The 27,561-nt window shown below is 39.9% G+C and overlaps 1 protein-coding gene across 1 annotated transcript; it reads left to right on the top strand.

Annotated features, from left to right (window-relative positions):
* On the top strand, positions 1–24,235 carry LOC139452516 (sideroflexin-5-like). Its single transcript, XM_071234023.1, has 12 exons — positions 1–118; positions 3,758–3,826; positions 5,130–5,234; positions 5,322–5,376; positions 7,401–7,426; positions 7,889–7,999; positions 9,453–9,518; positions 10,076–10,166; positions 10,437–10,552; positions 11,196–11,281; positions 12,063–12,180; positions 24,158–24,235. Exons 1-12 carry the CDS (start codon positions 53–55, stop codon positions 24,233–24,235), a joined length of 987 nt encoding a protein of 328 aa, XP_071090124.1. The 5' UTR covers positions 1–52.
* The last annotated feature ends 3,326 nt before the right edge of the window (positions 24,236–27,561 follow it).

The following is a 27,561-nucleotide window of genomic DNA, read 5'->3' as shown; positions in this document are numbered from 1 at the left end:
GCGTGACCCGCCAGTTTACAAACTGTGTCACAGTGAGATAGATGACAGGACCATGGGCAGGGCGATGGCGAGCGAGGGGTACCCTTCTTTCAAACTCAACAGCCCCAGATATGATCAAGTGAGTATAGACATTCCTTTCAGTGTAATGTTATATCTAGTTCAAATTGACAATATGCATGATCAACAGCTGATCCATTCTTTAAGAGACTTCTGATATTGATTTGAAAGGCGGGTATCTCAATTGATATGCTGAATTTAAAGACAGTAAACTACGTGTATGATGAACACCCTTAAAACGAAGTGCCGGATATAACGAACTGTTTTGGGGTCCCGTCCATTTGTGGTATATATTCTGTATATATATATATATATATATATATATATATATATATATATATATGTATATACATATATATATATATATATATGCTTATAAAGAACTACAGTTACAACAAATTAAAATTAGTGGTCTCAATGAGCTCGTTATAATCGTAGTTTGCTGTACTATTTCTACATGTAGAAGTGTATTTGTTGCAAGATACAATATGACAGGGAAAGAAATATGGCCACTAATCTGTTAGTCTGAGACGTGAAAATTTATAGGGACTAGTAGTGTTCGCTCCCCAAATCTAGTTATGTTACATAAGCTACTAATCCCAAATAACCTGTGGACTAGTTAAATATGACAATTTGACAAATGGTATCCACCAAGGAATGTGAGAGAATGTTAAACAAATGAATGTAGGCCTATTTATGTAAGATAAAACAATTGATGAATAAATGAACAAAATTACATATATAGTAAACAGAAGGTGTAAAACAATATACAGATAAAATAACATGGGATAAAATGGATATTGGTGCAACTATGAATACAGCAATCATAATATAGATAGTTACATGTATTTTTAATATATTTGAATGAATCAAATGATATATTTACTTGGATAGCCTGTGACAACTTCATGCTTCAAGTGGCAGGTGAATCAAATTGACCAAACGAGGGGACCACTTTTGCCTGTGTCTAGCCTGTGCTAACAGGGCAATCATGTGAGCTACGTTAGTTCAGGCGGTAGAGCTACTGTTCTTTTCGTAAGTGCAAAGGCTGTGTGTGTGTGTGTATGTGTGTGTGTATGTGTGTGTGTGTGTGACGAGTGATTCTAACCAACAAGCAATATGTTTTGGCTTAAGATAATTCTTTTTTTCTACAGTAATACTTGAATTTGATAAGAATCTTGTCTATGATTAAAGGCAATGTTTACCATGATATGTACATGCATTTACTCTCCGTCATACAGATTTCTTATTTCTAATCAGCTGTTTGTAGTGGCCAGAGAATATGTAAAAACAATACATCTGATCAGTTAAAAAACAATTACTGTTTGTTAAATTTTTGTAGCTGTTTATTTAGTTTGTAATCCATGAAAGAGAGAGTGGTTGGGTAAATAAAAATAATTTCAGCTACTTTTCTGATTTTCTCCCTGATGTAATTCCAGCAATGCTCTGATATTACAACTTAACAGTTGGGCTGAGCCCTGAAACATTGCTACAGTCTTCAGGGGGTTGCTGTGCCTGAAGAATGGTTTTGAGAATACGGATGGTATTGTAAGGTTTGTGATTGGTTTGTGTGAATGAGTGAGTCAGTGAGAATGTGAGTTTCTGAGTCCGTGAATGAGTCTGTGAGTACATGAGTGAGTCCATGAGTCCGTGAGTCCATGATTGAGTCTGTGAGTCCATGAGTGAGTCTGTGAGTCCGTGACTCCATGAGTGAGTTTGTGAGTTCATGAGTACACGAGTGAGTCTGTGAGTCCATGAGTGAGTCTGTGAGTCCATGAGTGAATCTGTGAGTCTGTGAGTCCAAGAGTGAGTCTGTGAGTCCATGAGTGAGTCTGTGAGTTCATGAGTGAGTATGTGAGTCCAAGAGTGAGTCTGTGAGTCCATGAGTGAGTCTGTGAGTTCATGAGTGAGTATGTGAGTCCATGAGTGAGTCTGTGAATCCATGAGTGAGTTTGTGAGTTCATGAGTGAGTCTGTGAGGCCATGAGTATGTCTGTGAGTCCATGGGTGAGTCTGTGAGTCCATGGGTGAGTCTGTGAGTCCATGGGTGAGTCTGTGAGTCCATGGGTGAATCTGTGAGTCCGTGAGTGAGTCTGTGAGTCCGTGAGTGAGTCCATGAGTGAGTCTGTGAGTCAATGAGTATGTGAGTTCATGAGTGAGTCTGTGAATCCATGAGTGAGTCTGTGAGTTCATGAGTGAGTGTGAGTCTATGGGTGAGTCCGTGAGTGAGTCTGTGAGTCTGAGTCCATGAGTATGTTTGTGAATCCATGATTATGTCTGTGAATCCATGAGTATGTCTGTCAATGAGTATGTCTGTGAGTCCATGAGTATGTCTGTTAGTCCAGTGAGTCTGTAAGTCCATGAGTATGTCTGTAAGTGCATGAGTATGTCTGTGAATCCATGAGTATGTCTGTTAGTCCATGAGTATGTCTGTAAGTCCTTGAGTATGTCTGTCAATGAGTATGTCTGTAAGTCCATGAGTATGTCTGTGAGTCCATGAGTATGTCTGTGAGTCCATGAGTATGTCTGTGGGTCCATGAGTATGTCTGTGAGTCCATTAGTATGTCTGTGAGTCCAGTGAGTCTGTAAGTCCATTAGTGAGTCTGTGAGTCCATGAGTATGTCTGTAAATCCATGAGTATGTCTGTGAGTCCATGAGTATGTCTGTGAGTCCATGAGTATATCTGTGAGTCCATGAGTATATCTGTGAGTCCATGAGTATGAGTCCATGAGTATGTCTGTTTCCATGAGTATGTCTGTTTCCATGAGTATGTCTGTGAGTCCATGAGTATGTCTGTGAGTCCATGACTATGTCTGTGAGTCCATGAGTATGTCTGTGAGTCCATGAGTGTGTCTGTGAATCCATGAGTATGTCTGTGAGTCCATGAGTATGTCTGTTTCCATGAGTAAGTCTGTGAGTCAAATAAGTCTGTGAGTCCATGAGTATGTCTGTGAATCCATGAGTATGTCTGTCAATGAGTATGTCTGTGAGTCCATTAGTATGTCTGTGAATCCATGAGTGAGTCTGTGAGTCCATGAGTGAGTCTGTGAGTCCATGAGTATGTCTGTGAGTCCATGAGTATGTCTGTGGGTCCATGAGTATGTCTGTGAGTCCATTAGTATGTCTGTGAGTCCAGTGAGTCTGTAAGTCCATTAGTGAGTCTGTGAGTCCATGAGTATGTCTGTAAATCCATGAGTATGTCTGTGAGTCCATGAGTATGTCTGTGAGTCCATGAGTATATCTGTGAGTCCATGAGTATATCTGTGAGTCCATGAGTATGAGTCCATGAGTATGTCAGTTAGTCCATGAGTATGTCTGTAAGTCCATGAGTGAGTCTGTGAGTCCATGAGTGAGTCTGTGAGTGTGTCCGTGAGTGAGTCCATGGGTGAGTGGTCAAACTTGTCTGCCGAAAGTTTATCAAGCTATAGTCTTGTAATGGTGCTGGCTGCAGAGTGACACAACATTCTTTATACATATGTCATTCACTGTGAAATGCTTGTCTTGACCTAAGCGGTGATTATATAATAAAGGTGGAGAAAAAGGTACTTTACAAATGTAGTGAGTCAGTGAGTAAATATGTGTGGTCTTAAATCACTGAAACCTTTTACACTTCACATCCAGCCAAATGTTTGGTCAGAATTTCAATGAATGGTTGAGTTTGATGCCTAATCTTATTTTGAGTATTATGGTGATGATTGCAGGGCACCTACCTGGGCCGACTGCGCCACTTCATTGACGTGTTAGATCCACGGACACTCTTCATGACAGAGGTAGGTGCACAAGCACCAATAGCAAGAATAGCCTCTCCTCTTTGTACTTCAAGCATGGCCGGCCAGCTCACAGTAGGTCCAAAACAGTGCTTGTCTCCCCCTGTGGGATTCTGGGGCCGGTTAGATCCCCAGCACCCCATGCTTGTCTCTTCCTGTGGGATTCAGGGGCTGGTTAGATCCCCAGTACCCCATGCTTGTCTCTTCCTGTGGGATTCAGGGGCTGGTTAGATCCCCAGTACCCCATGCTTGTCTCCCCCTGTGGGATTCTGGGGCCGGTTAGATTCCCCGCACCCCATGCTTGTCTCCCCCATGGGAATCAGGGGCCGGTTAGATCCCCAACACCCCATGCTTTTCTCCTCCTGTGGGATTCAGGGGCCGGTTAGATCCCCAGCACCCCATGCTTGTCTCCCTCTGTGGGATTCAAGGGCCAGTTAGATCCCCAGTACCCCATGCTTTTCTCCCCTGTGGGATTCAGGGGCCAGTTAGATCCCCAGCACCCCATGCTTGTCTCCACCTGTCAGATTCAGGGACTGGTTAGATCCCCAGCACCCCATGCTTGTCTCCCCTTGTGGATTCAATAGCTGTTAGATCCCAAGTACCCAATACTTGTCTCCCCCTGTGGGATTCAGGGGCCAGTTAGATCCCCAGTACCCCATGCTTGTCTCCAGCTGTCAGATTCAGGGGCCGGTTAGATCCCCAGCACCCAATACTTGTCTCCCCTTGTGGGATTCAAGGGCCGGTTAGATCCCAAGTACCACATGCCTGTCTCTCCCTGTGGGATTCAGGATTTGGTAAGATCCCAAGGACCCCATGCTTTTGTCCAACTGTGGGATTCAGGGGCTGGTTAGATCCCCAGCACCACATGCCTGTCTCCCCCTGTGGGATTCAGGGTTTGGTTAGATCCCAAGGACCCCATGCTTGTCTCCACCTGCGGATTCAGGGGCTGGTTGTAAAGAAACAACTGATAATGATTGGATGGCTACAATCTCTGACCTTGGTGGTTGTCATCGGACCCAATTGCAGGGATTATTGCTCATGCTGTCAAACACTAGGTGCTGGATCAGAATGGATTATTTACAACATCATATAGATGGACTGTTGCAGACATACTTGAGTGAGTGAGTAAGGTTTTTCTCCTGCTTTTATTCAGTGGAAGCACCAGAAATGGGCTTCACACATTGTACCTATGTTGAGAATCGAACCTGGGCCTTCCGCATGATGTGTGAACGCTTTAACCACTAGCCTACCTCCTCCCCCCCCTTTCTGTTGGCAAGGATTACATCTCCTGCTTCCTGTGTTCCAGGCTAAACTGCAGGCTTCAGTGGCTCTGCTAGAGGACTATCGTCATGGCAACCTCAACTCAACCACTACAGACAAGCAACTCTGGGAAGCTCAGAAAATTAAACAGGTGAAGCATTCTTCGTTTTATTTGCAGTCTAAATTTGATATTGAACAGAAAGACACATTATACCTACTTTTATTGTGTTTCTTTCAGTCCATGATCCACCCTGACACAGGAGAGAAGATCTTCATGCCGTTCCGTATGTCAGGTAAGTCCATGATCCACCCTGACACAGGAGAGAAGATCTTCATGCCATTCTGTATGTCAGGTAAGTCATGATCCACCCTGACACAGGAGAGAAGATCTTCATGCCATTCTGTATGTCAGGTAAGTCCATGATCCATCCTGACACTGGAGAGAAGATCTTCATGCCGTTCTGTATGTCAGGTAAGTCATGATCCATCCTGACACAGGAGAGAAGATCTTCATACCGTTCTGTATGTCAGGTAAGTCCATGATCCACCCTGACACTGGAGAGAAGATCTTCATGCCGTTCTGTATGTCAGGTAAGTCATGATCCACCCTGACACAGGAGAGAAGATCTTCATGCCATTCTGTATGTCAGGTAAGTCCATGATCCATCCTGACACTGGAGAGAAGATCTTCATGCCGTTCTGTATGTCAGGTAAGTCATGATCCATCCTGACACAGGAGAGAAGATCTTCATACCGTTCTGTATGTCAGGTAAGTCCATGATCCATCCTGACACTGGAGAGAAGATCTTCATGCCGTTCTGTATGTCAGGTAAGTCATGATCCATCCTGACACAGGAGAGAAGATCTTCATGCCGTTCTGTATGTCAGGTAAGTCATGATCCACCCTGACACAGGAGAGAAGATCTTCATGCCGTTCTGTATGTCAGGTAAGTCCATGATCCACCCTGACACAGGAGAGAAGATCTTCATGCCGTTCTGTATGTCAGGTAAGTCATGATCCACCCTGACACAGGAGAGAAGATCTTCATGCCGTTCTGTATGTCAGGTAAATCCATGATCCACCCTGACACTGGAGAGAAGATCTTCAAGCCGTTCCGTATGTCAGGTAAGTCATGATCCACCCTGACACAGGAGAGAAGATCTTCATGCCGTTCTGTATGTCAGGTAAGTCATGATCCACCCTGACACAGGAGAGAAGATCTTCATGCCGTTCTGTATGTCAGGTAAGTCATGATCCATCCTGACACAGGAGAGAAGATCTTCATGCCGTTCTGTATGTCAGGTAAGTCATGATCCACCCTGACACAGGAGAGAAGATCTTCATACCGTTCTGTATGTCAGGTAAGTCCATGATCCATCCTGACACTGGAGAGAAGATCTTCATGCCGTTCTGTATGTCAGGTAAGTCATGATCCATCCTGACACAGGAGAGAAGATCTTCATGCCGTTCTGTATGTCAGGTAAGTCATGATCCACCCTGACACAGGAGAGAAGATCTTCATGCCGTTCTGTATGTCAGGTAAGTCCATGATCCACCCTGACACAGGAGAGAAGATCTTCATGCCGTTCTGTATGTCAGGTAAGTCATGATCCACCCTGACACAGGAGAGAAGATCTTCATGCCGTTCTGTATGTCAGGTAAATCCATGATCCACCCTGACACAGGAGAGAAGATCTTCATGCCGTTCCGTATGTCAGGTAAGTCCATGATCCACCCTGACACAGGAGAGAAGATCTTCATGCCGTTCTGTATGTCAGGTAAGTCTATGATCCATCCTGACACAGGAGAGAAGATCTTCATGCCATTCTGTATATCAGATAAGTTATGATCCACCCTGACACAGGAGAGAAGATCTTCATGCCATTCTGTATATCAGATAAGTTATGATCCACCCTGACACAGGAGAGAAGATCTTCATGCCGTTCCGTATGTCAGGTAAGTCCATGATCCACCCTGACACAGGAGAGAAGATCTTCATGCCGTTCTGTATGTCAAGTAAGTCCATGATCCACCCTGACACAGGAGAGTAGATCTTCATGCGGTTCCGTATGTCAGGTAAGTCCATGATTTACCCTGAGGCCATATGTTGTTGTTGATTCATAATCAGGAATACAATTTTGTTCGCAGATCATTTTATGCCCATTACTGCTGATTGTTCTTTTAGAATACTGGGAAATGCTATAGTCATGATATTCCTGTTGATTTGTCAGTTGTAGCCATCAATATTGGGAGGTCAGGCGCTTGTCTTTACCTGAACTGGGTACAATGAAGTACATGTGATTGGTTATTTTTCAGGGAATGTCCCTTTTGGAGCTCCTATCGTAAGTCAATGCTATACATCCATATTTATCACAACTTAAATTGTTTAAATGAATATTTTTATAATGATACTGGTTATTTTACTCTCTGTTATTGACAGGATTTTCATATAATAGGGAATATGAAAAGTTTTGGTCTTAATAGGACTGACATATTGTTGATGTGACTTTTAAAGTTTAGCTATCACTTACTCACTCACTCACTCACTCACTCACTCACTCACTCACTCACTCACTCACTCACTCACTCACTCACTTTATTGTCACTTACCAACTTCTGGAAATGCCAATCAAACAGTTCTTTCAAGATATTTTATGACTGCTTCATTCAATGAATGCTTTAAACCTCTGTGAAATTACAATTCTTTTTATTTGTTTTGTTGTCTAGCCATTTGTAATACACACGTTTGTTTACTGTGACCTTTATTAATACAGTTCCCCTACCAACTGTTGTTTGTTGTGCAGGTAACCGGCCTTCTGCTGCCCAACCCCTCCATGTTCCACACCATTTTCTGGCAGTGGTTGAACCAGAGTCACAACGCCGGTATTAACTTCTGTAATAGAAATGCCACTAAGGTAATAAAATGATATGAAAACAGATAATATCAGATAAATGTGTTAAAAGACACAAAACACATTCACTAGAGGAAGAAGACTTTGGACATTTACACAAAAAATTGAAATTATAATTTGAAAATATAAGTTTTTAAATAGTCCAGACTTGGTACAACTGATAAACATTTGTGTACTTTCAGTACATGGTAATTTATTATAGCCAAATCAGTTTTGGCTCACCAAGTCTGAAATTTGAAGTCAACTCGTGACATCCATTAATTGCTCAACAATCTCTATCCTTGTATTTAGTGTTTGAATTTGTGCTTGCCTTTTTTGGTTCAACTGACTGAAATTCAAGTAAGCTTACAGTGAGTGAGTGAGTGAGTTGGGTTTAACGCTGTTTCTAAAAGTATTCCAGTTACATCACGTCGTGTCAGCTCAATGTGGGAGGAAAGCCCAAAGTGATGCAGATCTCATACGTTTTACCACTTCGGTGAAACCCACGAGCTCGGGTATGGTACTAACAAACCTAGAAACATAATTGGGTCGAACTGGGATTTGAACCCACAATCTTAGGTTTCTGGCGTGCCCAAGGGACGCACTTCTGCACAGCGAATTGTGGCACCTCAGACGACTGGGCCACCCGGGCCCCCAATTGAGCTAAAACTAGTTATAGCATCAAAATCTCAGGAACCTCTTCACCAATGATTTGAATCTTGAATCTGATTTTCAATATGTCCGCCACAGCGGCCATATTGAATAAGCTATTACCCAGGAATTTTTTTGTCTTCAATATGTAATGAAGATTAGTCAAATGTTGTCAGTAGTGGGGCTGAACATATATATTCTGTTTTTTGCGATATTTGAAATTTTGACCTTGGTTTGCGCTTCAACTATCTTAAGGTCGTTACTCAGCCAATTTTGTATAAAATGAAATGAAATTTGGTATTTGTTTTGTTGTTGTGTAGTTCAAGGTGTCTATTCCATTTTTGCCATATTTTGAATTTTCACCTCTTGGGTCATACTTTTAAATTCTTTTTAACTTCAGCATGAATGTTTCTCCTTATGATTATATCATATTGTTTAAGTCATTAATTCTAAGTGTCAGCTTTTAGTCCTCAGTATTTATGAAGAAAATATTTTTAGTGGCTAACTTCGCTGACATTTAAGATTGTTGACTTTTTACCCAACTGAGCTACAGTGCTGTGACACTATTTTGCAGCTGTCTCTCGCATCTTGCATCTTGCCTAGAAACACTGGAAGACGAGAAATAAAATACTAGGCCTTATCATGGTTATATATTTTAACAATGAAGATTTTCAAAATTTTGTTTACTTCTAAGAAATGTTTTTATCACCTGCTTAAGTTCATTCATCAGTAAGATAAGAATTAATTAATGAAATGTAATTTTGATGTGAGGAAATCAAAATCAGTTTTAAAATCTGGTATACAATAAAGTGTCTTTTAATTCCAGGAAACCCCTACATCCAGGTTCCTGATTGGCTACTGTGGCGCTGTCACAAGTGCCTTATCTATCGCCGTGAGTTTGGCTGCAGTCGTCTCCCTTCCTCCACTTGCAGATTTTCAATGTCCTGATAATGACTAGTTTGTTGTATAATGCCACTGTCAGCAATATTCTAGTTACTTCTGGGCTGCTATGGACGGTCACATACGAGTCAAAAGGAATAACATTAGATCATTATCCATTGTGCCTTTCGCTATAAATGAATTTGTTCAAAGTTTTCTGAAGCAAGATATGGAGGTTAGCAAGTGATGATCTATTCATCCCTTACTTCAAAGCTGACTTGTTGAAAAACATATTGTTCCCCTATTTCAAACTGAAGTCTGTAAACATAGACTTATGGACATTCAACTGTTTACAAGATGAATAACGTGTTTGTGGAAAATGACTCTATCAAGATATTTTATGACTGCATCCGATGAAATGGAGACTGTTTTTGGAATGTTTTTCCAGTATCTGCCATATATTGGGGTCTTGGGAAGATGCCCAACAAAATATGGACATTAACGAGGGATAATCTCCATGTATTCATCCTAGACTCTCACAGATGTCTGAACCGTTCATTCTCTTCTCAGGTTGGTCTGAATCTACTGATAAGGAAAGCTCACAAGTTCAGACCAGCCACAAAACTGCTGATACAGAAATTCATTCCCTTTCCAGCTGTAGGTAGGTATGTCTCATGTGCTCATATAAAAGTTAATTCCCTACCCAGGAGTAGGTAGGTATTTTGTGACATAATGATTGTTAGTGTTCATTATTGTATCGCCAACATATGAGAGTGCAATTTCTGATGTCAGTGCTTGAAAATAGTGATACATGTGAATGATTCATTGGCTGAAATTAAACTGATTGTTCACTTTCTTTACAGATTGCATTGGAGCATCGTGTATAATTACCAGTATTCTATTGAAGCATGTCCCTTTCTCTGTTATTCAGCCACAGGCAGCACCTGCAATGTTCTCCTCATGAGGAACTTTGAGCTGTCGGAAGGTATTGAGGTGTTTGACCAGAATGAGAAGATGGTTGGAACATCCAAGATTGCTGCCAGGAAAGTATGTCTGTATCTAGGCTCCTATAAACGGAAAAGTATCACACATCAGCAGCAGAAAAGTTTACTTGGATTACATACCGAAACACTTTGAAAACATGTAATCAACTTCCAAGTGAAGGGGGCGGTCGGGTAGCCTAGTGGTTAAAGCGTTCGCTCGTCACGTTGAAGATCTGGGTTCGATTCCCGACATGGATACAATGTGTGAAGCCCTTTTCTGGTGTCCCCCGCCGTGATATTGCTGGAATATTGCTAAAAGCGGCGTAAAACCGTACTCACTCACTCACTCACCCACTCACTCCAAGTGAAGGACAAGAAAATGATTTTATGAGCAAATTTCTATTTGCATGACAAAGAATGAGGACTGTGTGACAAAATGGCATTGTTGCGTTTGATTATCTCGTACCAAAATACACAGAACTATATTTCATTTATGTGGCCATTTTGTCAAATACTAATATACGTTTTCAACTATCTAAACAAAACAAGGTTGCTCATCCAAATTGAAGGAAAGTTTAAGTTTCATATAAAAATATTACATTGACCCCAAATTATGAAGATTAAGACATTATGAGGACGTAGTATTTCTTATCTTGTACAATAATGATTCTGACCTCTGGCCTCTGATCCTTGACCTCTGACCTCAGGCTCTGAAGGAGACGGCCTTGACCCGGATGTTCCTGCCAGCTCCAGTTCTCATCATCCCTCCAATCATCATGTCTGCCTTAGAAAAGTGAGTCAGCTGACTTGAGGGGTTTCATATAAAAGTCAGAATTTGGAATGAGAATCATTCCTAGGAAACAAACTTGCTTGGTAGAAAGTTATAAGTGAACTCATTAGGAATGGTATGTCTTGGTCTTCTCGGAAATCTCTGTGATACATACACAGTCATCCTGAGATTTTCACCTGATGTTTGTTTGAGCATAAAGATTGAAAATTATTTTCCTTAATAAACACTGAACTTTCTAGTTTACATAATCTATGTCAAGATTTGAAACTGAATTATGTTTCCTAACCTTGACATAGCTCATGAATACTGGATGATTTTTTTCAAATGAGTATCTGTAAAGTTCCTTTTCCTTAAAAGCTCAATCAAATATTTGTAACAAATTAGACATGATCTACCATTTTGATAGTGAGCAGATGTTTTTCATAAGAGGTAAGGCTACAAGGTTGATTTGAGAGGTTATCGGGATGCTTTTTTGTAATACTGAGCATGAAAAATAGATGCAAAAAATCAGTTAGGGTCAAGGATGTGGACATAGTTTTATCTTGAAGTTAGGGCCATTTTCCACTCATGTTGGCCCTACTGAAGTACTTAATCAATTTGAAAGAAAATGCCTACTTGTATGCCATATATATATGTCAAGTAACATAACAATATTTCAATGTTTTCCATCACTTAAAAAATGTCCATTCCCTGTGGGTCAAGTAGCTGGCCTTGACCTACATTATGACCTTTCAAGATTTGATAGATGTGACAGAAATGTGATTCTGATTTGCTCAACTTGTAGAACCAAGTTTCTCAAGACATATCCAAGAATCCACTTGCCATTCAATGCAGTTGTGTGTACAGCAGTGTTTGGACTTGCACTTCCTATGGCCTTAGCACTGTTTCCTCAACTCTCACAGGTGAGATGTACAAGTGGAGTTTTATTTAGTGGCTAACCATTGTTTTGTACAGCAGGAGTTATCTGCCCTACTGCTGCCACCACCACAGCGACCACAACATTTTTGACACTTGAGTAATTGTGTGTCATCACTACTAATACTGTCAGCCGTTGGTTCAGTGGTTACTGGACATGATTTGAGTGATTATGTGCTATCAGTACTAGTACTGTCAGCCATTGGTTCGGTGGTAACAGGACGTGATTTGAGTGATTGTGTGTCATCAGTACTAGTACTGTCAGCCATTGGTTCGGTGGTAACAGGACGTGATTTGAGTGATTGTGTGTCATCAGTACTAGTACTGTCAGCCCTTGGTTCAGTGGTAACAGGACGTGATTTGAGTGATTGTGTGTCATCACTGCTAATACTGTCAGCCATTGTTCGTTGGTTACAGTGCGTGGCTTGTGTGATTGTGCATCATCAGTACTAATACTGTCAGCCATTGGTTCGGTGGTTAGAGTGCGTGACTTGATAGGCTCGGTTGTTACAGTGCGTGACTTGAGTGATTGTGCATCATCAGTACTAATACTGTCAGCCATTGGATCGGTGGGTTGCTATCATCAACTGGTTTACCTCGACGAGACATATTTCAGACTTCAATATTTACAGGCTGCTGGGATATAGCTGAAATATTACTGATATCCGTGATATCCGTGTAAAACAACATTCACTCACTCACTCAAACATCTGAGTTATTTTGAACAAGGCATGAATGCATTAAAGAAACTGACACTTGCTATCCATTGTAGAATGCATTGAGCTCATGCATAACTTATCTTGAAAGCAGATGGTTAGTTGGTGCAATTCATTACTGCATTTTTTATGAACCAGCTGTATTCTAATGACACATCCCTAAAAAATAAGGTAATACATTTTTTCTCCTTCTTTGTTGTCTACAGAACTTGGAAAGGGAATAAATTAGAATATTTCATCACCCAAGAAATTTAGATTTTTCATCCCAAAGTTGATGTCTTTGCTTAGGAACTGTCAAGAGACTGAAACATAGACTCGTCACGTAAAACAAGAAACACGTAGGGACATTCATACATGACAACCAGCCATGTAACATGTTGGTTAGCGGCCATTTTCTCCACTGAATGGAAGGTAAGAACAAAGGAGCACATATTTTTTTATATTAAAAAAATTTCTACAGCTGACGATGAAGAAATTGGATCTTGTTGTTAAAAACAATCCTATTTACAAACATCCATCAAAAAAGAATTCTCGTAAAAACTGTAGATAAGAGAGTGCAGTTTGCTTAACTTTGCAATGGCTTGTTTTGTGGGATGAAAGTGGCTGCACAGTATTGTCCACTAGGGTGTGAAATATGGATGTGTTGTCCACTAGGATGTGTAATATGGGAGTATTGTCCACTAGGATGTGTAACATGGAAGTATTGTCCACTAGGATGTGTAATATGGAAGTATTGTCCACTAGGATGTGTAATATGGAAGGATTGTCCACTAGGGTGTGTACTAATGGAAGGATTGTCCACTAGGGTGTGTAATATGGAAGTATTGTCCACCAGGGTGTGTAATATGGAAGTATTGTCCACTAGGATGTGTAATATGGAAGTTTTGTCCACTATGATGTCTAATATGGAAGTATTGTCCACTAGGATGTGTAATATGGAAGTATTGTCCACTAGGGTGTGTACTAATGGAAGTATTGTCCACTAGGGTGTGTAATATGGAAGTATTGTCCACCAGGGTGTGTAATATGGAAGTATTGTCCACTAGGGTGTGTAATATGGAAGTATTGTCCACTAGGATGTGTAATATGGAAGTATTGTCCACAAGGGTGTGTACTAATGGAAGTATTGCCCACTAGGGTGTGTAATATGGAAGTATTGTCCACCAGGGTGTATGTTGTATTGGAAGTATTGTCCAGTAGGTTATTGTTGAAATGAAAGTATTGTCCACTGGGGTGTATGTTGTAATGGAAGTATTGTCCAGTAGGTGTATGTTAAAATGGAATTATTGTCCTTTGGGGTGTGTGTTGTAATGGAAGTATTGTCCACTAAGGTGTATGTTGTAATGGAAGTATTGTCCAGTAGGTGTGTGTTAAAATGGAAGTATTGTCAACTGGGGTGTATGTTGTAATGGAAGTATTGTCCACTAAGGTGTATGTTGTAATGGAAGTATTGTCCAGTAGGTGTGTTTAAAATGGAAGTATTGTCTACTGGGGTGTATGTTGTAATGAAAGTATTGTCCAGTAGGTGTGTGTTAAACTGGAAGTATTGTCCACTGGGGTGTATGTTGTAATGAAAGTATTGTCCAGTAGGTGTATGTTAAAATGGAAGTATTGTCCACTTGAGTTTTATAGTAATTTATAAACCTATTCATTGGGATCGCTATTAAGTAAGAGACTTCTTTCTATAGGCATTAAAACCTATTGTGAGGTTTTACTTTCCAGTCGGGTTAAATCTCATAAAATGGGATGTTGTAATGTCCCTGGGATTTTATATAATATCCCAGGGATTTTATATAATGTCCTGGGTATTTTATTAATATAACTTCCGTTCAGATTGTAACATGTAGTGAAATGTAAAATCAAATGACAAATGTTTTCTTTATATTCCCGAGGATCGAACTCGCAACCTTCATATCTGTAGCCTAGTGAGTGTACCACGAGGCTACAGAGGTGTTGATAAGCCTCACTGGTTTTTAGAATGTCCTTTTCAAGATCCGTACGCCAGCAACAGATATTTTACTCGCGCTTCCTGAGGTTCATGGAAAGTATGTTCGAAACATAAAAATGTTGATAAATGTTGTTTTTTAGTTTCTTTTTTCGGTTTATAAGTATGGAAAAAGACTTTCCCTCGGTTTTGGTAGACAGAGCATGCCCTGGGGGTCGGGAAAAACCGCGGGGGCTTCGCCCCTTTGGTTTTTCCCTCTCCCCAGGGAATGCTCTGTCTACTAAAACCTCAAGAGCGTGTTTTCTCCAATACGTAATGTATGATGTATGTTTGATGTCCCTTAGAAGAAGGAAATATATACAACAAGTAAATAGAGACACAAGACTACAGTGCAGCTGAAATTGAAATATTTGGAAAATTAGACTGCCATGACCATCCTATTGAGCATTACAGCACATATGTTGCATATGTTGAGCATATGTTGTAGGCCATAAGGTTTCAATTCAGATTATCTAAAAAGCCAACCAAACCAAGAGTTTAAAATGTTAAAATCAATACCAATGGTTGCTAAGGTTACTGTTGGCATACATGAAAAGACTAAACTCTCCTGTGACAGTCTAGAATACTTGTAACTGTAAGTATATCTTGAAACAAATGAGATTTCTGCCTGTTAAGATGACCATAATCCAAACAATTATATTTCAAAATAAAATAAAAATATATTCAGATCCTCAAATCAATACTCATTTTTATTTAAACCAACCAAGCCAATCTCCTAGTAATTATCTGTAAACTTTATAAAATCAACCCCACAACAATTTTAGCTTTCTTCTGTTGCATTGTGATTCTTGACCATGGAAATCTGTTACACAAGAAATTAGAATTGTTCTTTGCTCTTTAAATCTTAGTGAGACTTTATTTTTTAATAAGTCTGACTTCAAAGCAGGTCACACAAGCACTTACTGGGATTGCCAAGTTGGCAAGTCCCCCTTTAAAGCAGGTTGCACAGAACCAGCACTTACTGGAGCTGCCAAGTCCCCCTTTAAAGCAGGTCGCACCTATCCAGCAGATACTGGGACTGAATTAAGACTCACTTCAGAGCAGGTGACACTAGCACTTACTGGGATTGCCAAGTTGGCAAGTGCCCCTTTAAACCAGGTCGCATGGTACCAGCACTTACTGGGGCTGCCAAGTCCCCCTTTAAAGCAGGTCGCACCTATCCAGCAGATACTGGGACTGAATTAAGTCTCACTTCAAAGCAGGTCACACTAGCACTTACTGGGATAGCCAAGTTCTCAAGTGCCCCTTTAAAGCAGGTCACACCTATCAAGCAGATACTGGGACTGAACTAAGACTCACTTCAAAGCAGGTCCCGCTAGCACTTACTGGGATTGCCAAGTTGGCAAGTGCCCCTTTAAAGCAGGTCGCACCTATCAAGCAGATACTGGGACTGACAAGTCCCCCTTTAAAGCAGTTCGCACCTATCCAGCAAATACTGGGACTGAATTAAGACTCACTTCAAAGCTGGTGACACAAGCACTTACTGGGATTGCCAAGTTGGCAAGTCCCCCCTTTAAAGCACGGTACCAGTGCTTACTGGGGCTGCCAAGTCCCCCTTTAAAGCAGGTTGCACGGAACCAGCACTTACTGGAGCTGCCAATTTGCCAAGTCCCCTTTAAAGCAGGTCACACTACCACTTACTGGAATTGCCAAGATGGCAAGTCCCCCTTTAAAGCAGGTTGCACGGAACCAGCACTTACTGGAGCTGCCAATTTGGCAAGTCCCCTTTAAAGCAGGTCACACTAGCACTTACTGGAATTGCCAAGATGGCAAGTCCCCCTTTAAAGCAGGTTGCACGGAACCAGCACTTACTGGAGCTGCCAATGTGCCAAGTCCCCTTTAAAGCAGGTCGCACAGTACCAGTGCTAGATGCTGGTGGGATTCTGGCAAGATCCTGGCGTGACACAGGTTCAGTGACTAGAACAATGGACAAGAATCAGTCACTTCAGAGGACAATTCTCACTCCTCACTCCCCCATAAAATAACAACATTCCTCTCAGCTTCCACTGGATAATGTTCTTAGCAGTGATTAGCACAAGCCAGTAGACTATACGTGTTCAATCAAGGTGTAAGTCGACCAGAGTGCATGTTGAGTTGAACATTCCCGGGGCGACATCTCCCTCCTCTGTGGCCCCCCTCTCATGTTATACTGCGCCTCATGTCAATTTGATGGCGGTTAGAGTCAGAATTATGTGTGTACAACTATGCGGACCACTTGACCTTGTGTGTGACTACACCATGACAATATCAGGCAGCATTAAATTGTCAGATATGATTGATTTAGTGATGATTGTCATAACCGTTGGGGATACGGTACAGGAGATGGTGGGGGGTCTGCCTCTCTTTCCCCTCAAAACTGTTGTTATCAACTCCAGGGATCTTTCAGTGTCACTTGTGGTAGTGCAGCGACAATGTCAATTTAGGATTTCTAGATTTATGTACAGAAATTACTGAAATTGATGTTATGGTGTTTCTGTTTTTTGTGGGAGTTTTTGAACTCTCGGCCGGCAGCATTGTTTGTTTAAGCGGGAGCAGTATTCTCCAAGTCGTACTGCGGTAGGGAATCGGGACTTTGAAATGCACAACATAACATTTGTTGAATAAAATATGTTTTAAAAGTAATCATTTACATTGTTTACTTTTTAAATCACCAGACTGAAATTGCTGTAATAACATTCTATTTGACATGGTAAAATGCAAGTGATTGCAGTGTGTGAAGCACCCTTTCAATCTCTTCTAGCCCCATGATTCTCTCCACCAAGGCAATATGGAAAAAAGAAGAAATCTTTCTTTTAATGATTTATAGTTGTATTATTTTTTGTATTATCTTAAACTTGTAGTTTAAACATGTTCTAAGTATGTGAAACAGGTTTTTTTCTACCTTTGCAAATGTTTTAAAACACACAAGTGCAGATTTAACTTTTAGGATTTGTTTTTTTTTGTTTGTTTTTTGTTTAATGCCGTGCTCAGCAATATTCCAGCTATATGATGGCGGTCTTTAAAAAATTGAGTCTGGACTAGACAGTCCAGTGATTGATATCATGAGCATCGATCCATGCAATTGGAATACGATGACATGCATCAACCAAGTCAGCGTGCCTGACCATCTGGTCCCGTTAGTCGCCTTTTACGGCAATGGGATGGGATGCTGAAGACCTATTCTACCCCGGATCTTCACGGGTCCAACTTTTAGGAAGGGAGAGGTGATTTTGTGATGAAAGAAGTTTGCGTTTGGTAGGAATGTGTTTTTTGTTGAAAAATTATCACGGAGTGAGTAAATAATAGAGTTGTATCATTACCATGGATGCATTATCAGTCCCATATTTTCATTGTCAGTTTTCCATGTTTTTTTGTTTTCTTGGGCAATGCACCAAGATGCAAGAGACAAAAACTAGACTAACATATAGTTCCAAAATATAGTTATACTTTTTTTTATAAAAATGATTATTTCAAAGATTCCTAGAGTGTTAAAGAATCCTCAAATCTCTTAATTATTTTCCGAGCTGAAACTGGGATAAGAAGTGGAATACAGAATGAGATACTAGAACTGAAAATGGATGAGAGAAGGATGGGGGTGATAGTTTATGAAACACATGCTCTGGAGCCTGGAAGACCAACTAACAGAAAACTTAAATATAATGTATTTATACTTTCTGAGGCCAATTACAAAGAAATATAATATGGCCAAATTAACGTCAGATTCAGGATATAATTGTGTAAAATGCTTGAAGATTATTAGTGTAATTTCTATTTTTGTAGAGAAAAATTTAATTTTCATATATATAAATATCTGAGAAGTAGGGTTCAAAATAAAAGAAAATGAAAGAAAAATGAAGATGATATTTTGAGAATCAGAGGTGACATACAAAGGTTTTTTGGAAGAAATCGTAATTTGTGAATTATTTCAAGATGCCATAATTTACTACAGTGCTTCAATTAACTGTACAGTATAAATGTGTTCAACTAGGTTCAAATGTTTCTCTGAAAAAAAGTTTTCATACATGATAACAAAACAAATATTTTCTACTATTCAAACGAAACATCAATATAAGACATTTTGATTTTAACAAAGCCCTTGGTACTGGGTTGTCTGAACTTGGAGAATAATTCACACACAAAGCACTGCCATTCTGTAGATGTGTTGCAGGATGATCATGATTTACTCACCTAAAGCTTCAGTTCATGGTCCTGGAGATGAAACCCGGGGTGGAATGCTGGGTTGACATAACTGGAATAGTCTGCCTGTATTCCCTTGCTATAATTCAGTCATGTTGGGGACACACTTGCAGGCACTCCGACATCGCTGTTCTTCCATTATTTCTGGGTCATAGATTATCCTGGTTAGATGGTTAGGCATTTGTTTGTTTTACCATTTCCAAAAGACGGCTTTAAATCATGTTTTTATTGTATTCTGGAAGGTCCACTGAGTATGATTTCTAAAGAAAATGTTTTTCTATCATCAAAATTGCACTGTTGACATCAGGATATTTCTCTGTAGTTAGACCGTTAATAATTTTCTGGTCAGGCCGTATTTCTGGTACTTTTAGTGGTGAAGCTGCGCTAAGATTTTAGAAGCGAAACAAAAGGTTATAAAGAATCTGGTGTTCCTTTTAAATATGCTTTTTTGCAACATTATTTTGGTTGTATATTTGTTATTTCATTTATTTCAATTATTTAATTAAATAAGCCTCAAATTATCCCAGACTACTTTTTTTTGTTTGTTTTGCTTCCTTTATTATACCATTTTGAGCAAGAAATTTTTGAAATAATTGAATAGAACCACTTTTGCATCTGTATGTTGAAACACTAAATATGTTGTTTGCATATACAGATCTAGAAAGGATGTGTAATATTAACCTGACCACCTAACCCTAATGGCTTCCGTGATTATATAACTACTGTATTCGACGTAATAAGTGCCCCGCTCTAATAAGCGCCCACAGCGATATTTGCTAATATATTGGCTAGTGAACAATCCCAATTAGCACCCCTACCGATTGATTAATGCACACAAGACCTATTTGTATAATACGCACTCGTGTGTAATATGCACCTTCAATTATGGGCAATTAAATTCTAGAAAAATTTATCTGTCGTATATAAACATTTCAGGCTGTCAGCATAAACCACAAAATTTATCTTTCAACTCTGTTTTTTTCACCAAAATAATATTCTAATAAGAGCCCTATATTTGTAATTTTTAGAGCGCCCTTGGCGCTTATTACATCGAATATGGTATTCCTGTTCCTGTTCAGTGCTATCCATGTTCCTGTTCAGTGCTATCCATTATTGGCCTGTCTCCAGCTGTTATTTTGAGATCTGCACTATCACCTTTCTCATTTGACCAAATTACTATTGTACACTACTCAAAAGAAATTAACACCCATTTTTTCATATGACTATAGATAATCTGTCATGATTGGGTGTTCTCTAACTTTTTGTTGGTGTATGTATATTGTTTTTTATGCATAATGGGATTTAGTTTAAACATATTATATTGACAAAATCAAAAGGATTGGACGAAAGTAATTCACTTATGAGAGCTCTCTGTAGTGGAATATATATAGATATTGACATCAATGAAATATACATGCTTGGCTTTATAACCATCAATATCAAATATGTGCAAATATGTACAATGTGCCGTACAACTAATATTTAACAATTTGATAACTATAGCGGATAGGCTATCTAATAAGATGCTAAATAAATACATGTACATTGTCTTTTGAAAAATGATAAATATTACTAGAAACGGAAATGTGAGAGTTCAACGGTGTAAGTACAACATAAGATGTGAATAAAGGAATCATTTGGTTGCTATAATGTATTTTTGAACAGACTTGAATCCAGATTTGGTATCATATTTCTCAATTTGAAAGAATTTCTTCATTTGATATTTCTTTTAACAGAGTGTGTATAATGAGTACCATATTCGAAATAATAAGCGCCCAGGGCGCTCTCAAAATTAGAAATGGGGGCTCTTATTAGAATGTTATTTTGGTAAAAAAAACAGAGTTGAAAAATAAATTTCGTGGTTTATGCTGACAGCCTAAATTGTTTATGTACGACAGATATATTTTTCCTGAATTAAATGCCCATAATTAAGGGTGCATATAACACACAAGTGCTCATTATACGCAAATAAATAAGTTTTGTGTACATTGATCAATCGGAAGGGGTGCTAATTTGGATTGTTCACTAGCCAATATCTTAGCAAATGTTGCCGTGGGCGCTTATTAGAGCAGGGCGCTTATTAGGTCGAATACGGTAATTTGTAAATTCAAGGAATGTTGAATGCATTTTCACATGGAAGATTAGATTACAAGAGCATCAGATTAGATCAGATATGTTCACTCTGTATAGATCAGCATTGAGGTCACTAACGTAGTGTCCGAGCCTTGTAATGGCACTTTCACCACAGTCGAAACAGTCAGGGAATATTATTGGTTTAAAATATATTATGATTTTAAAATGTGACAAAGATGTTATTTCTTTGCATAGTGTAGTATTTTATGAGGAGAATAAACTTCCTACAAGAGACAGGAATACTTGGTGCTGTGATGATACAGTGACTCTATTATCTCTGAAACCGAGTTAACGCTCAGTTATTTCCAACTAAACCTACCACCCCACAGTGTCATGTCAAATAAAATATTTAAAAATCACATACAGAAATCTTTTAAAATTTGTTTGCCTACCAAAGCTAATCTGCTGGCAAATTAAAATCAAACATTAAAAGTGTTGCCATAGTGATTCTCAATGTCAAATACACTTTCCATCAAGTAAATAATGTAAACTCAGATTAACTGACCCAAGTTGTACTATTGGCTCTTAGATTATATTCCTTTCCTATTAAAAAGCTGAAAATATTATTTTGTCATGAGCCAAACTAATTTATTTCTTTGTTTATGTTTTATTTGAGTCAATAAAAATATAAAACTGACAGGATACGAAATATATAAATAAAAGATCTTGTGAGGGTTAATTTGGGTTAATTTCAAATAATCTCTTCCATCTCAAATAAAATGCTTCAATCAAAACATTTAGTCAAACTTAAAACAGTTCATTTACTTTAGGCTCAATAATTTAGTTCAGGTTGATGTGTAAAACAAAAACATAAACTGATTTGACCAAAGCAATATTAACAGTGATACCATGTAAAATATGTTTAGCCTACTGACCAACAGGAAGCCATATGTAATATCGGAAGTATATTTTCAGGTCACATGGAAGTCAGTTATTAGTGGGGAAATTCCCAGTGATGATCCTGCCATTACTGGCAGAGTGGTCATCACTGACCAGGTCATCTGTGAAGCTGGACCTGATGGGTGGCCAAACTGGGCCCATACATCATCCTCCAAAGTGAGAGATGCTAGGATGTAGGTGTGAACGCAGTAATGACACAACTAGGGGTGGTTGCAGTTAGAGCCCCCTGTGATGAGGGCTGTCAAATAGCAGCTTGAATATATGTGTTAAAGTGCTGTACCTCCACTTTATGTCCAGAGAGGAATGTTTGAAAGTGCTGTAGGCATATCTTTGGTCAAAGGCAATACTAGGAAGAATATGGCAACCATATGTCCGGTAGGTCAGCGATGATACAAGGGTTATACAAGGGTGATAGCGGAAAGATACGAGGGTTATCCTCCGGGCAGTACTCGCAAGAATGGTCAGCGCCAATATTAGCACCAATTGCTTTGTAATTAAGACAACTCTCAATTGCATTGAGTGTTCTTGCCAGTGCTTGTCTGATTGCTTATGACAAGGTCAGATCAACAAGCACTGGTTCACCCCCATATTTCTCACCCAACTTATGCCAAAGTGACATATTTCTAGTTATTGACAGCACTTATTTGTAAAGTCTGTCAGTTGTAATAACACCAAGTATTTATATGAATCTGGCATGACTGTCCTCTACCTGTCGTCCTGGGTGTTCAGACTGTATTGTCACATGGTCGGCTTGTAACAACGGCGCTCTCTGTAGCATCCTTACATCATTGCTACCCTGCCAGGGACAAAGCTGTGCTAATTAGCTATTTAGCTTTCAACCTGTATAATACAGTGAGACGTCACATTGCACGAATATGTCTCCTTGCATTGAGAGCTACATGGTCTAACTGTGTAGTAACAAGGTTGTTTGGAAACAAATCATCTTAAATCTGTCATTAGTGTTGACACAAAGAAACTTGTATATGTGTGTGTGGGGGGGGATACAGAGTATATTGCCTCATTTTCTGTGCTGTACTAAGGTTACCGAACCAGCGCCACAACCAGCGCCACATTCTTGGTTTGGGGAAGGGGAATGTTTCTGATGCAGGCCCTCATGAACAGGTATCATCTACAATGTCTTCGGCAATGATGAAAATAATTCTTCTGCACTAAATTTCCCTGTGTATTTTTTTAGCAATCTTTTATCAGCACAGTAAGGACTCTTTTTTTTGCCCAATAGATCTTCGAAATATATAAAATCAGTAATACTTTCAGAAATCGTAATGAAAGGATGTTGCTTCAGCACATACTTGTTTTGGACCCTTGGAAAGGCACAAATTTAAAAAAAAGGATGACCCAAGCTTATTTTCTTACATTTTCTGAGATCAAGGTGAGCCAGTAAATACAGTACATATAAGTGGTCAAAAAATCATCTTTGGTTATATATTTACTCATAGTTGCATTTTCTGCCTTTTTTCACACCTTTTGTAGCCATATTTCTGTTCTTGATCACTTCATGAATTTAAGACTTTCAAGTGTCAGACACAGAAGTCATTGGTGTCAGGTAAATGAATAGATCATATGACTGTTATGACAGTATTTAACATTTTGTCATCAATATCGTTTAAATTTGCCATTTATCATCCTTTTCATATTTTGTATTTGACAGGTATGTGATTGAATAGGAAATATGAATGGCTTAATATTCAAGAAATGATGCAAAAAATCATTCAATGTCATATGCAATGGATTCTTTTCTTTGAGGTTGAATTGACATTTATTATACAATATTGACACATTCCTTGCTTTCTTAAAGGTAAATGTCAAATAAGATATGGGGAAAATAAACCTTCTTGTTTCATAATTTTAATACTGGTAGATATGTTGTTTATGAAGTTTGAGATACAGTGAAATGTTTGAGACATTGAATTCATTTACATTTTTTTTAAGATGAATTCCATGGATAATCATTATATGTAATGTGACCCTGCCTCAGAACTCAATAGTAACATTCCTCCTTTTGTCTGGTTAAAGATAGAGGTACGGGATCTTGAACCAGTGTTCCAGGATCTCACCCAGGAGAGTGTGCTGTACTACAACAAGGGTCTGTGATCACCAGGTGGACAACTGACTCTAGAATCAGAGATCCAGGTCTCACCCAGGAGAGTGTTCTGCACTACAAGGGTCTGTGATCACCAGGTGGACAACTGACTCTAGAATCAGAGATCCAGGTCTCACCCAGGAGAGTGTGCTGTACTACAACAAGGGTCTGTGATTACCAGGTGGACAACTGACTCTAGAATCAGAGATCCAGATCTCACCCAGGAGAGTGTGCTGCACTACAAGGGTCTGTGATCACCAGGTGGACCACTGACTCTAGAATCAGAGATCCAGGATCTCACCCAGGAGAGTGTGCTGTACTACAAGGGTCTGTAATTACCAGGTGGGCAACTGACTCTAGAATCAAAGATCCAGGATCTCACCCAGGAGAGCGTGCTGTACTACAACAAGGGTCTGTGATCACCAGGTGGACAACTGACTCTAGAATCAGAGATCCAGGATCTCACCCAGGAGAGTGTGCTGCACTACAAGGGTCTGTGATCACCAGGTGGACAACTGACTCTAGAATCAGAGATCCAGGATCTCACCCAGGAGAGTGTGCTGTACTACAACAAGGGTCTGTGATTACCAGGTGGACAACTGACTCTAGAATCAGAGATCCAGGATCTCACCCAGGAGAGTGTGCTGTACTACAAGGGTCTGTGATCACCAGGTGGACAACTGACTCTAGAATCAGAGATCCAGGTCTCGCCCAGGAGAGTGTGCTGTACTACAACAAGGGTCTGTGATCACCAGGTGGACAACTGACTCTAGAATCAGAGATCCAGATCTCACCCAGGAGAGTGTGCTGCACTACAAGGGTCTGTGATCACCAGGTGGACAACTGACTCTAGAATCAGAGATCCAGATCTCACCCAGGAGAGCGTGCTGCACTACAAGGGTCTGTGATCACCAGGTGGACAACTGACTCTAGAATCAGAGATCCAGGTCTCGCCCAGGAGAGTGTGCTGTACTACAACAAGGGTCTGTGATCACCAGGTGGACAACTGACTCTAGAATCAGAGATCCAGATCTCACCCAGGAGAGAGTGCTGCACTACAAGGGTCTGTGATCACCAGGTGGACCACTGACTCTAGAATCAGAGATCCAGGATCTCACCCAGGAGAGTGTGCTGTACTACAAGGGTCTGTAATTACCAGGTGGGCAACTGACTCTAGAATCAAAGATCCAGGATCTCACCCAGGAGAGCGTGCTGTACTACAACAAGGGTCTGTGATCACCAGGTGGACAACTGACTCTAGAATCAGAGATCCAGGATCTCACCCAGGAGAGTGTGCTGCACTACAAGGGTCTGTGATCACCAGGTGGACAACTGACTCTAGAATCAGAGATCCAGGATCTCACCCAGGAGAGTGTGCTGTACTACAACAAGGGTCTGTGATCACCAGGTGGACAACTGACTCTAGAATCAGAGATCCAGGATCTCACCCAGGAGAGTGTGCTGCACTACAAGGGTCTGTGATCACCAGGTGGACAACTGACTCTAGAATCAGAGATCCAGATGTCACCCAGGAGAGTGTGCTGCACTACAAGGGTCTGTGATTACCAGGTGGACAACTGACTCTAGAATCAAAGATCCAGATCTCACCCAGGAGAGTGTGCTGCACTACAAGGGTCTGTGATTATCTGACTAGAGTTCAGGGATATTATGAATATAATGAGTTGTTGAAAATGTCAGAGTAAACAAATATAAATGGAATGGTGGAATTTAAGTCTTGCATATTTTTGTTTTATATGTATATATATTTCATATATTTTATAGTCACAGTTTAATGTATTGTTTGCTGATGGTTTAAGTTAATTTATTCATTTAATTGTAAACGTGCATTTAAACTTGAGCCGGAAAATTGGCATATTGGTTTTAAAAGAACCTTGATTATTCAAGCGTTAACATTTGTCATAAACTGTTATGAATATTGTGCCGTTTCATATATTTTGTATGGAGGAATTAACTTTGAGAAATAAATGTTTTTCTGTAGTTGATCTCAAACCGATATCTAATTTCCAACATGAGTATATACAATGGTGCTGTCAAGAATAATTTGTATAAAATTATATCATTAGTACCATGCTTGTATCATTCTGGTAATCTGGTGTCGTGTATCACCTGCCATCATGATTCCTGTATGACTTTTTGTTTGGTGTGAGTATGTACTTTGTATGATAATTTAGCATGTTTTTAAAACTTGTTTTCAATTGATCTCTTTTAAGGGCATAATAGGTGTATCCATCTCAGTATATCAGTGTCCTGTGTCAATCTTGCAATCGTGATATCCAAGTTAGACACAATTTTATGGATAACAACTTCTTTAATACCGTAAAAAGCGACATTTCGGTATAGATCCTTATACCGTTGTCAGGCAGGACCATCATGATTCATGTAACAAGAAGAAAAGACACCTGGTGCCAAGTAGCAATGATACAATCATTCATGTAACATTAAGGGAAGGATAGGTTTCTCCTTCTCAAAACACGTCATGTATCAATCTTACATTCATGATTCATGTAACGGGGGCACGGGTGGCCCAGTCGTCTAAGGCGCCGCGATTCAATGTGCAGAGTTGCGTCCCTTGGGCACGCCAGAAACCTATGATTGTGGGTTCGAATCCCGGTTCGCCCCGATTATGTTTCTAGGTTTGTCAGCACCATACCCGTGCTCGTGGGTTTCACTGAAGTGGTAAACGTCTGAGACCTCCATCACTTCCGGCTTTCCTCCCACATTAAGCTGACACGCTGCGATATAACTGGAATAATGTTAAAAGCGGCGTTAAATCCAACTCACTCACTCACATGATTCATGTAACATTAAGGGAAGGATAGGTTTCTCCTCAAAACACCTGGTGTATAGCGCTGCGAAGGGTACTCTGGTCTGGTGGGCCTTGAGTAGGACCCGGGTACCCACAGGAGCACACGGACCCGTGGTTAATCACGTGATATATGGTTTAATGACAAAAAATATCTAAAACTCTATCGTTACACTATAAGTGACTAACGTTTGCATTCCTTCAGACTTTATATGTTTGATTAAAGATAAAACCTTCAGTCAACTTCAGTTTATGCTTGACCAGATCGTTTTTATTCCTGTATCTAAATACATTTCGCCAGGGCTACGGTCAAACTATTCTTAGTCAGACATTTGGACCTATCTCTTGAGACCTACAGTGGGTACCTGGGTAGTAAATTTGGACTCGTCTCAGCCCTACTGGTGTCATGTCAATTTTACAATCATGATTCATGTAACTTGTATTGAGCCTTGCAATCATGACTCATTTAACCTGTGGGGCGGGCTGTGTGCTTCTCCATTTCAGGACAACTGG

This window comes from Haliotis cracherodii, unplaced genomic scaffold, assembly GCF_022045235.1.
Source record: "Haliotis cracherodii isolate W230 unplaced genomic scaffold, xgHalCrac1.p SCAF_9, whole genome shotgun sequence".
NCBI classification, from domain to species: domain Eukaryota; kingdom Metazoa; phylum Mollusca; class Gastropoda; order Lepetellida; family Haliotidae; genus Haliotis; species Haliotis cracherodii.
Note: the sequence above shows the minus strand (reverse complement) of the source record. Positions and strands in the feature narration are given on the sequence as shown.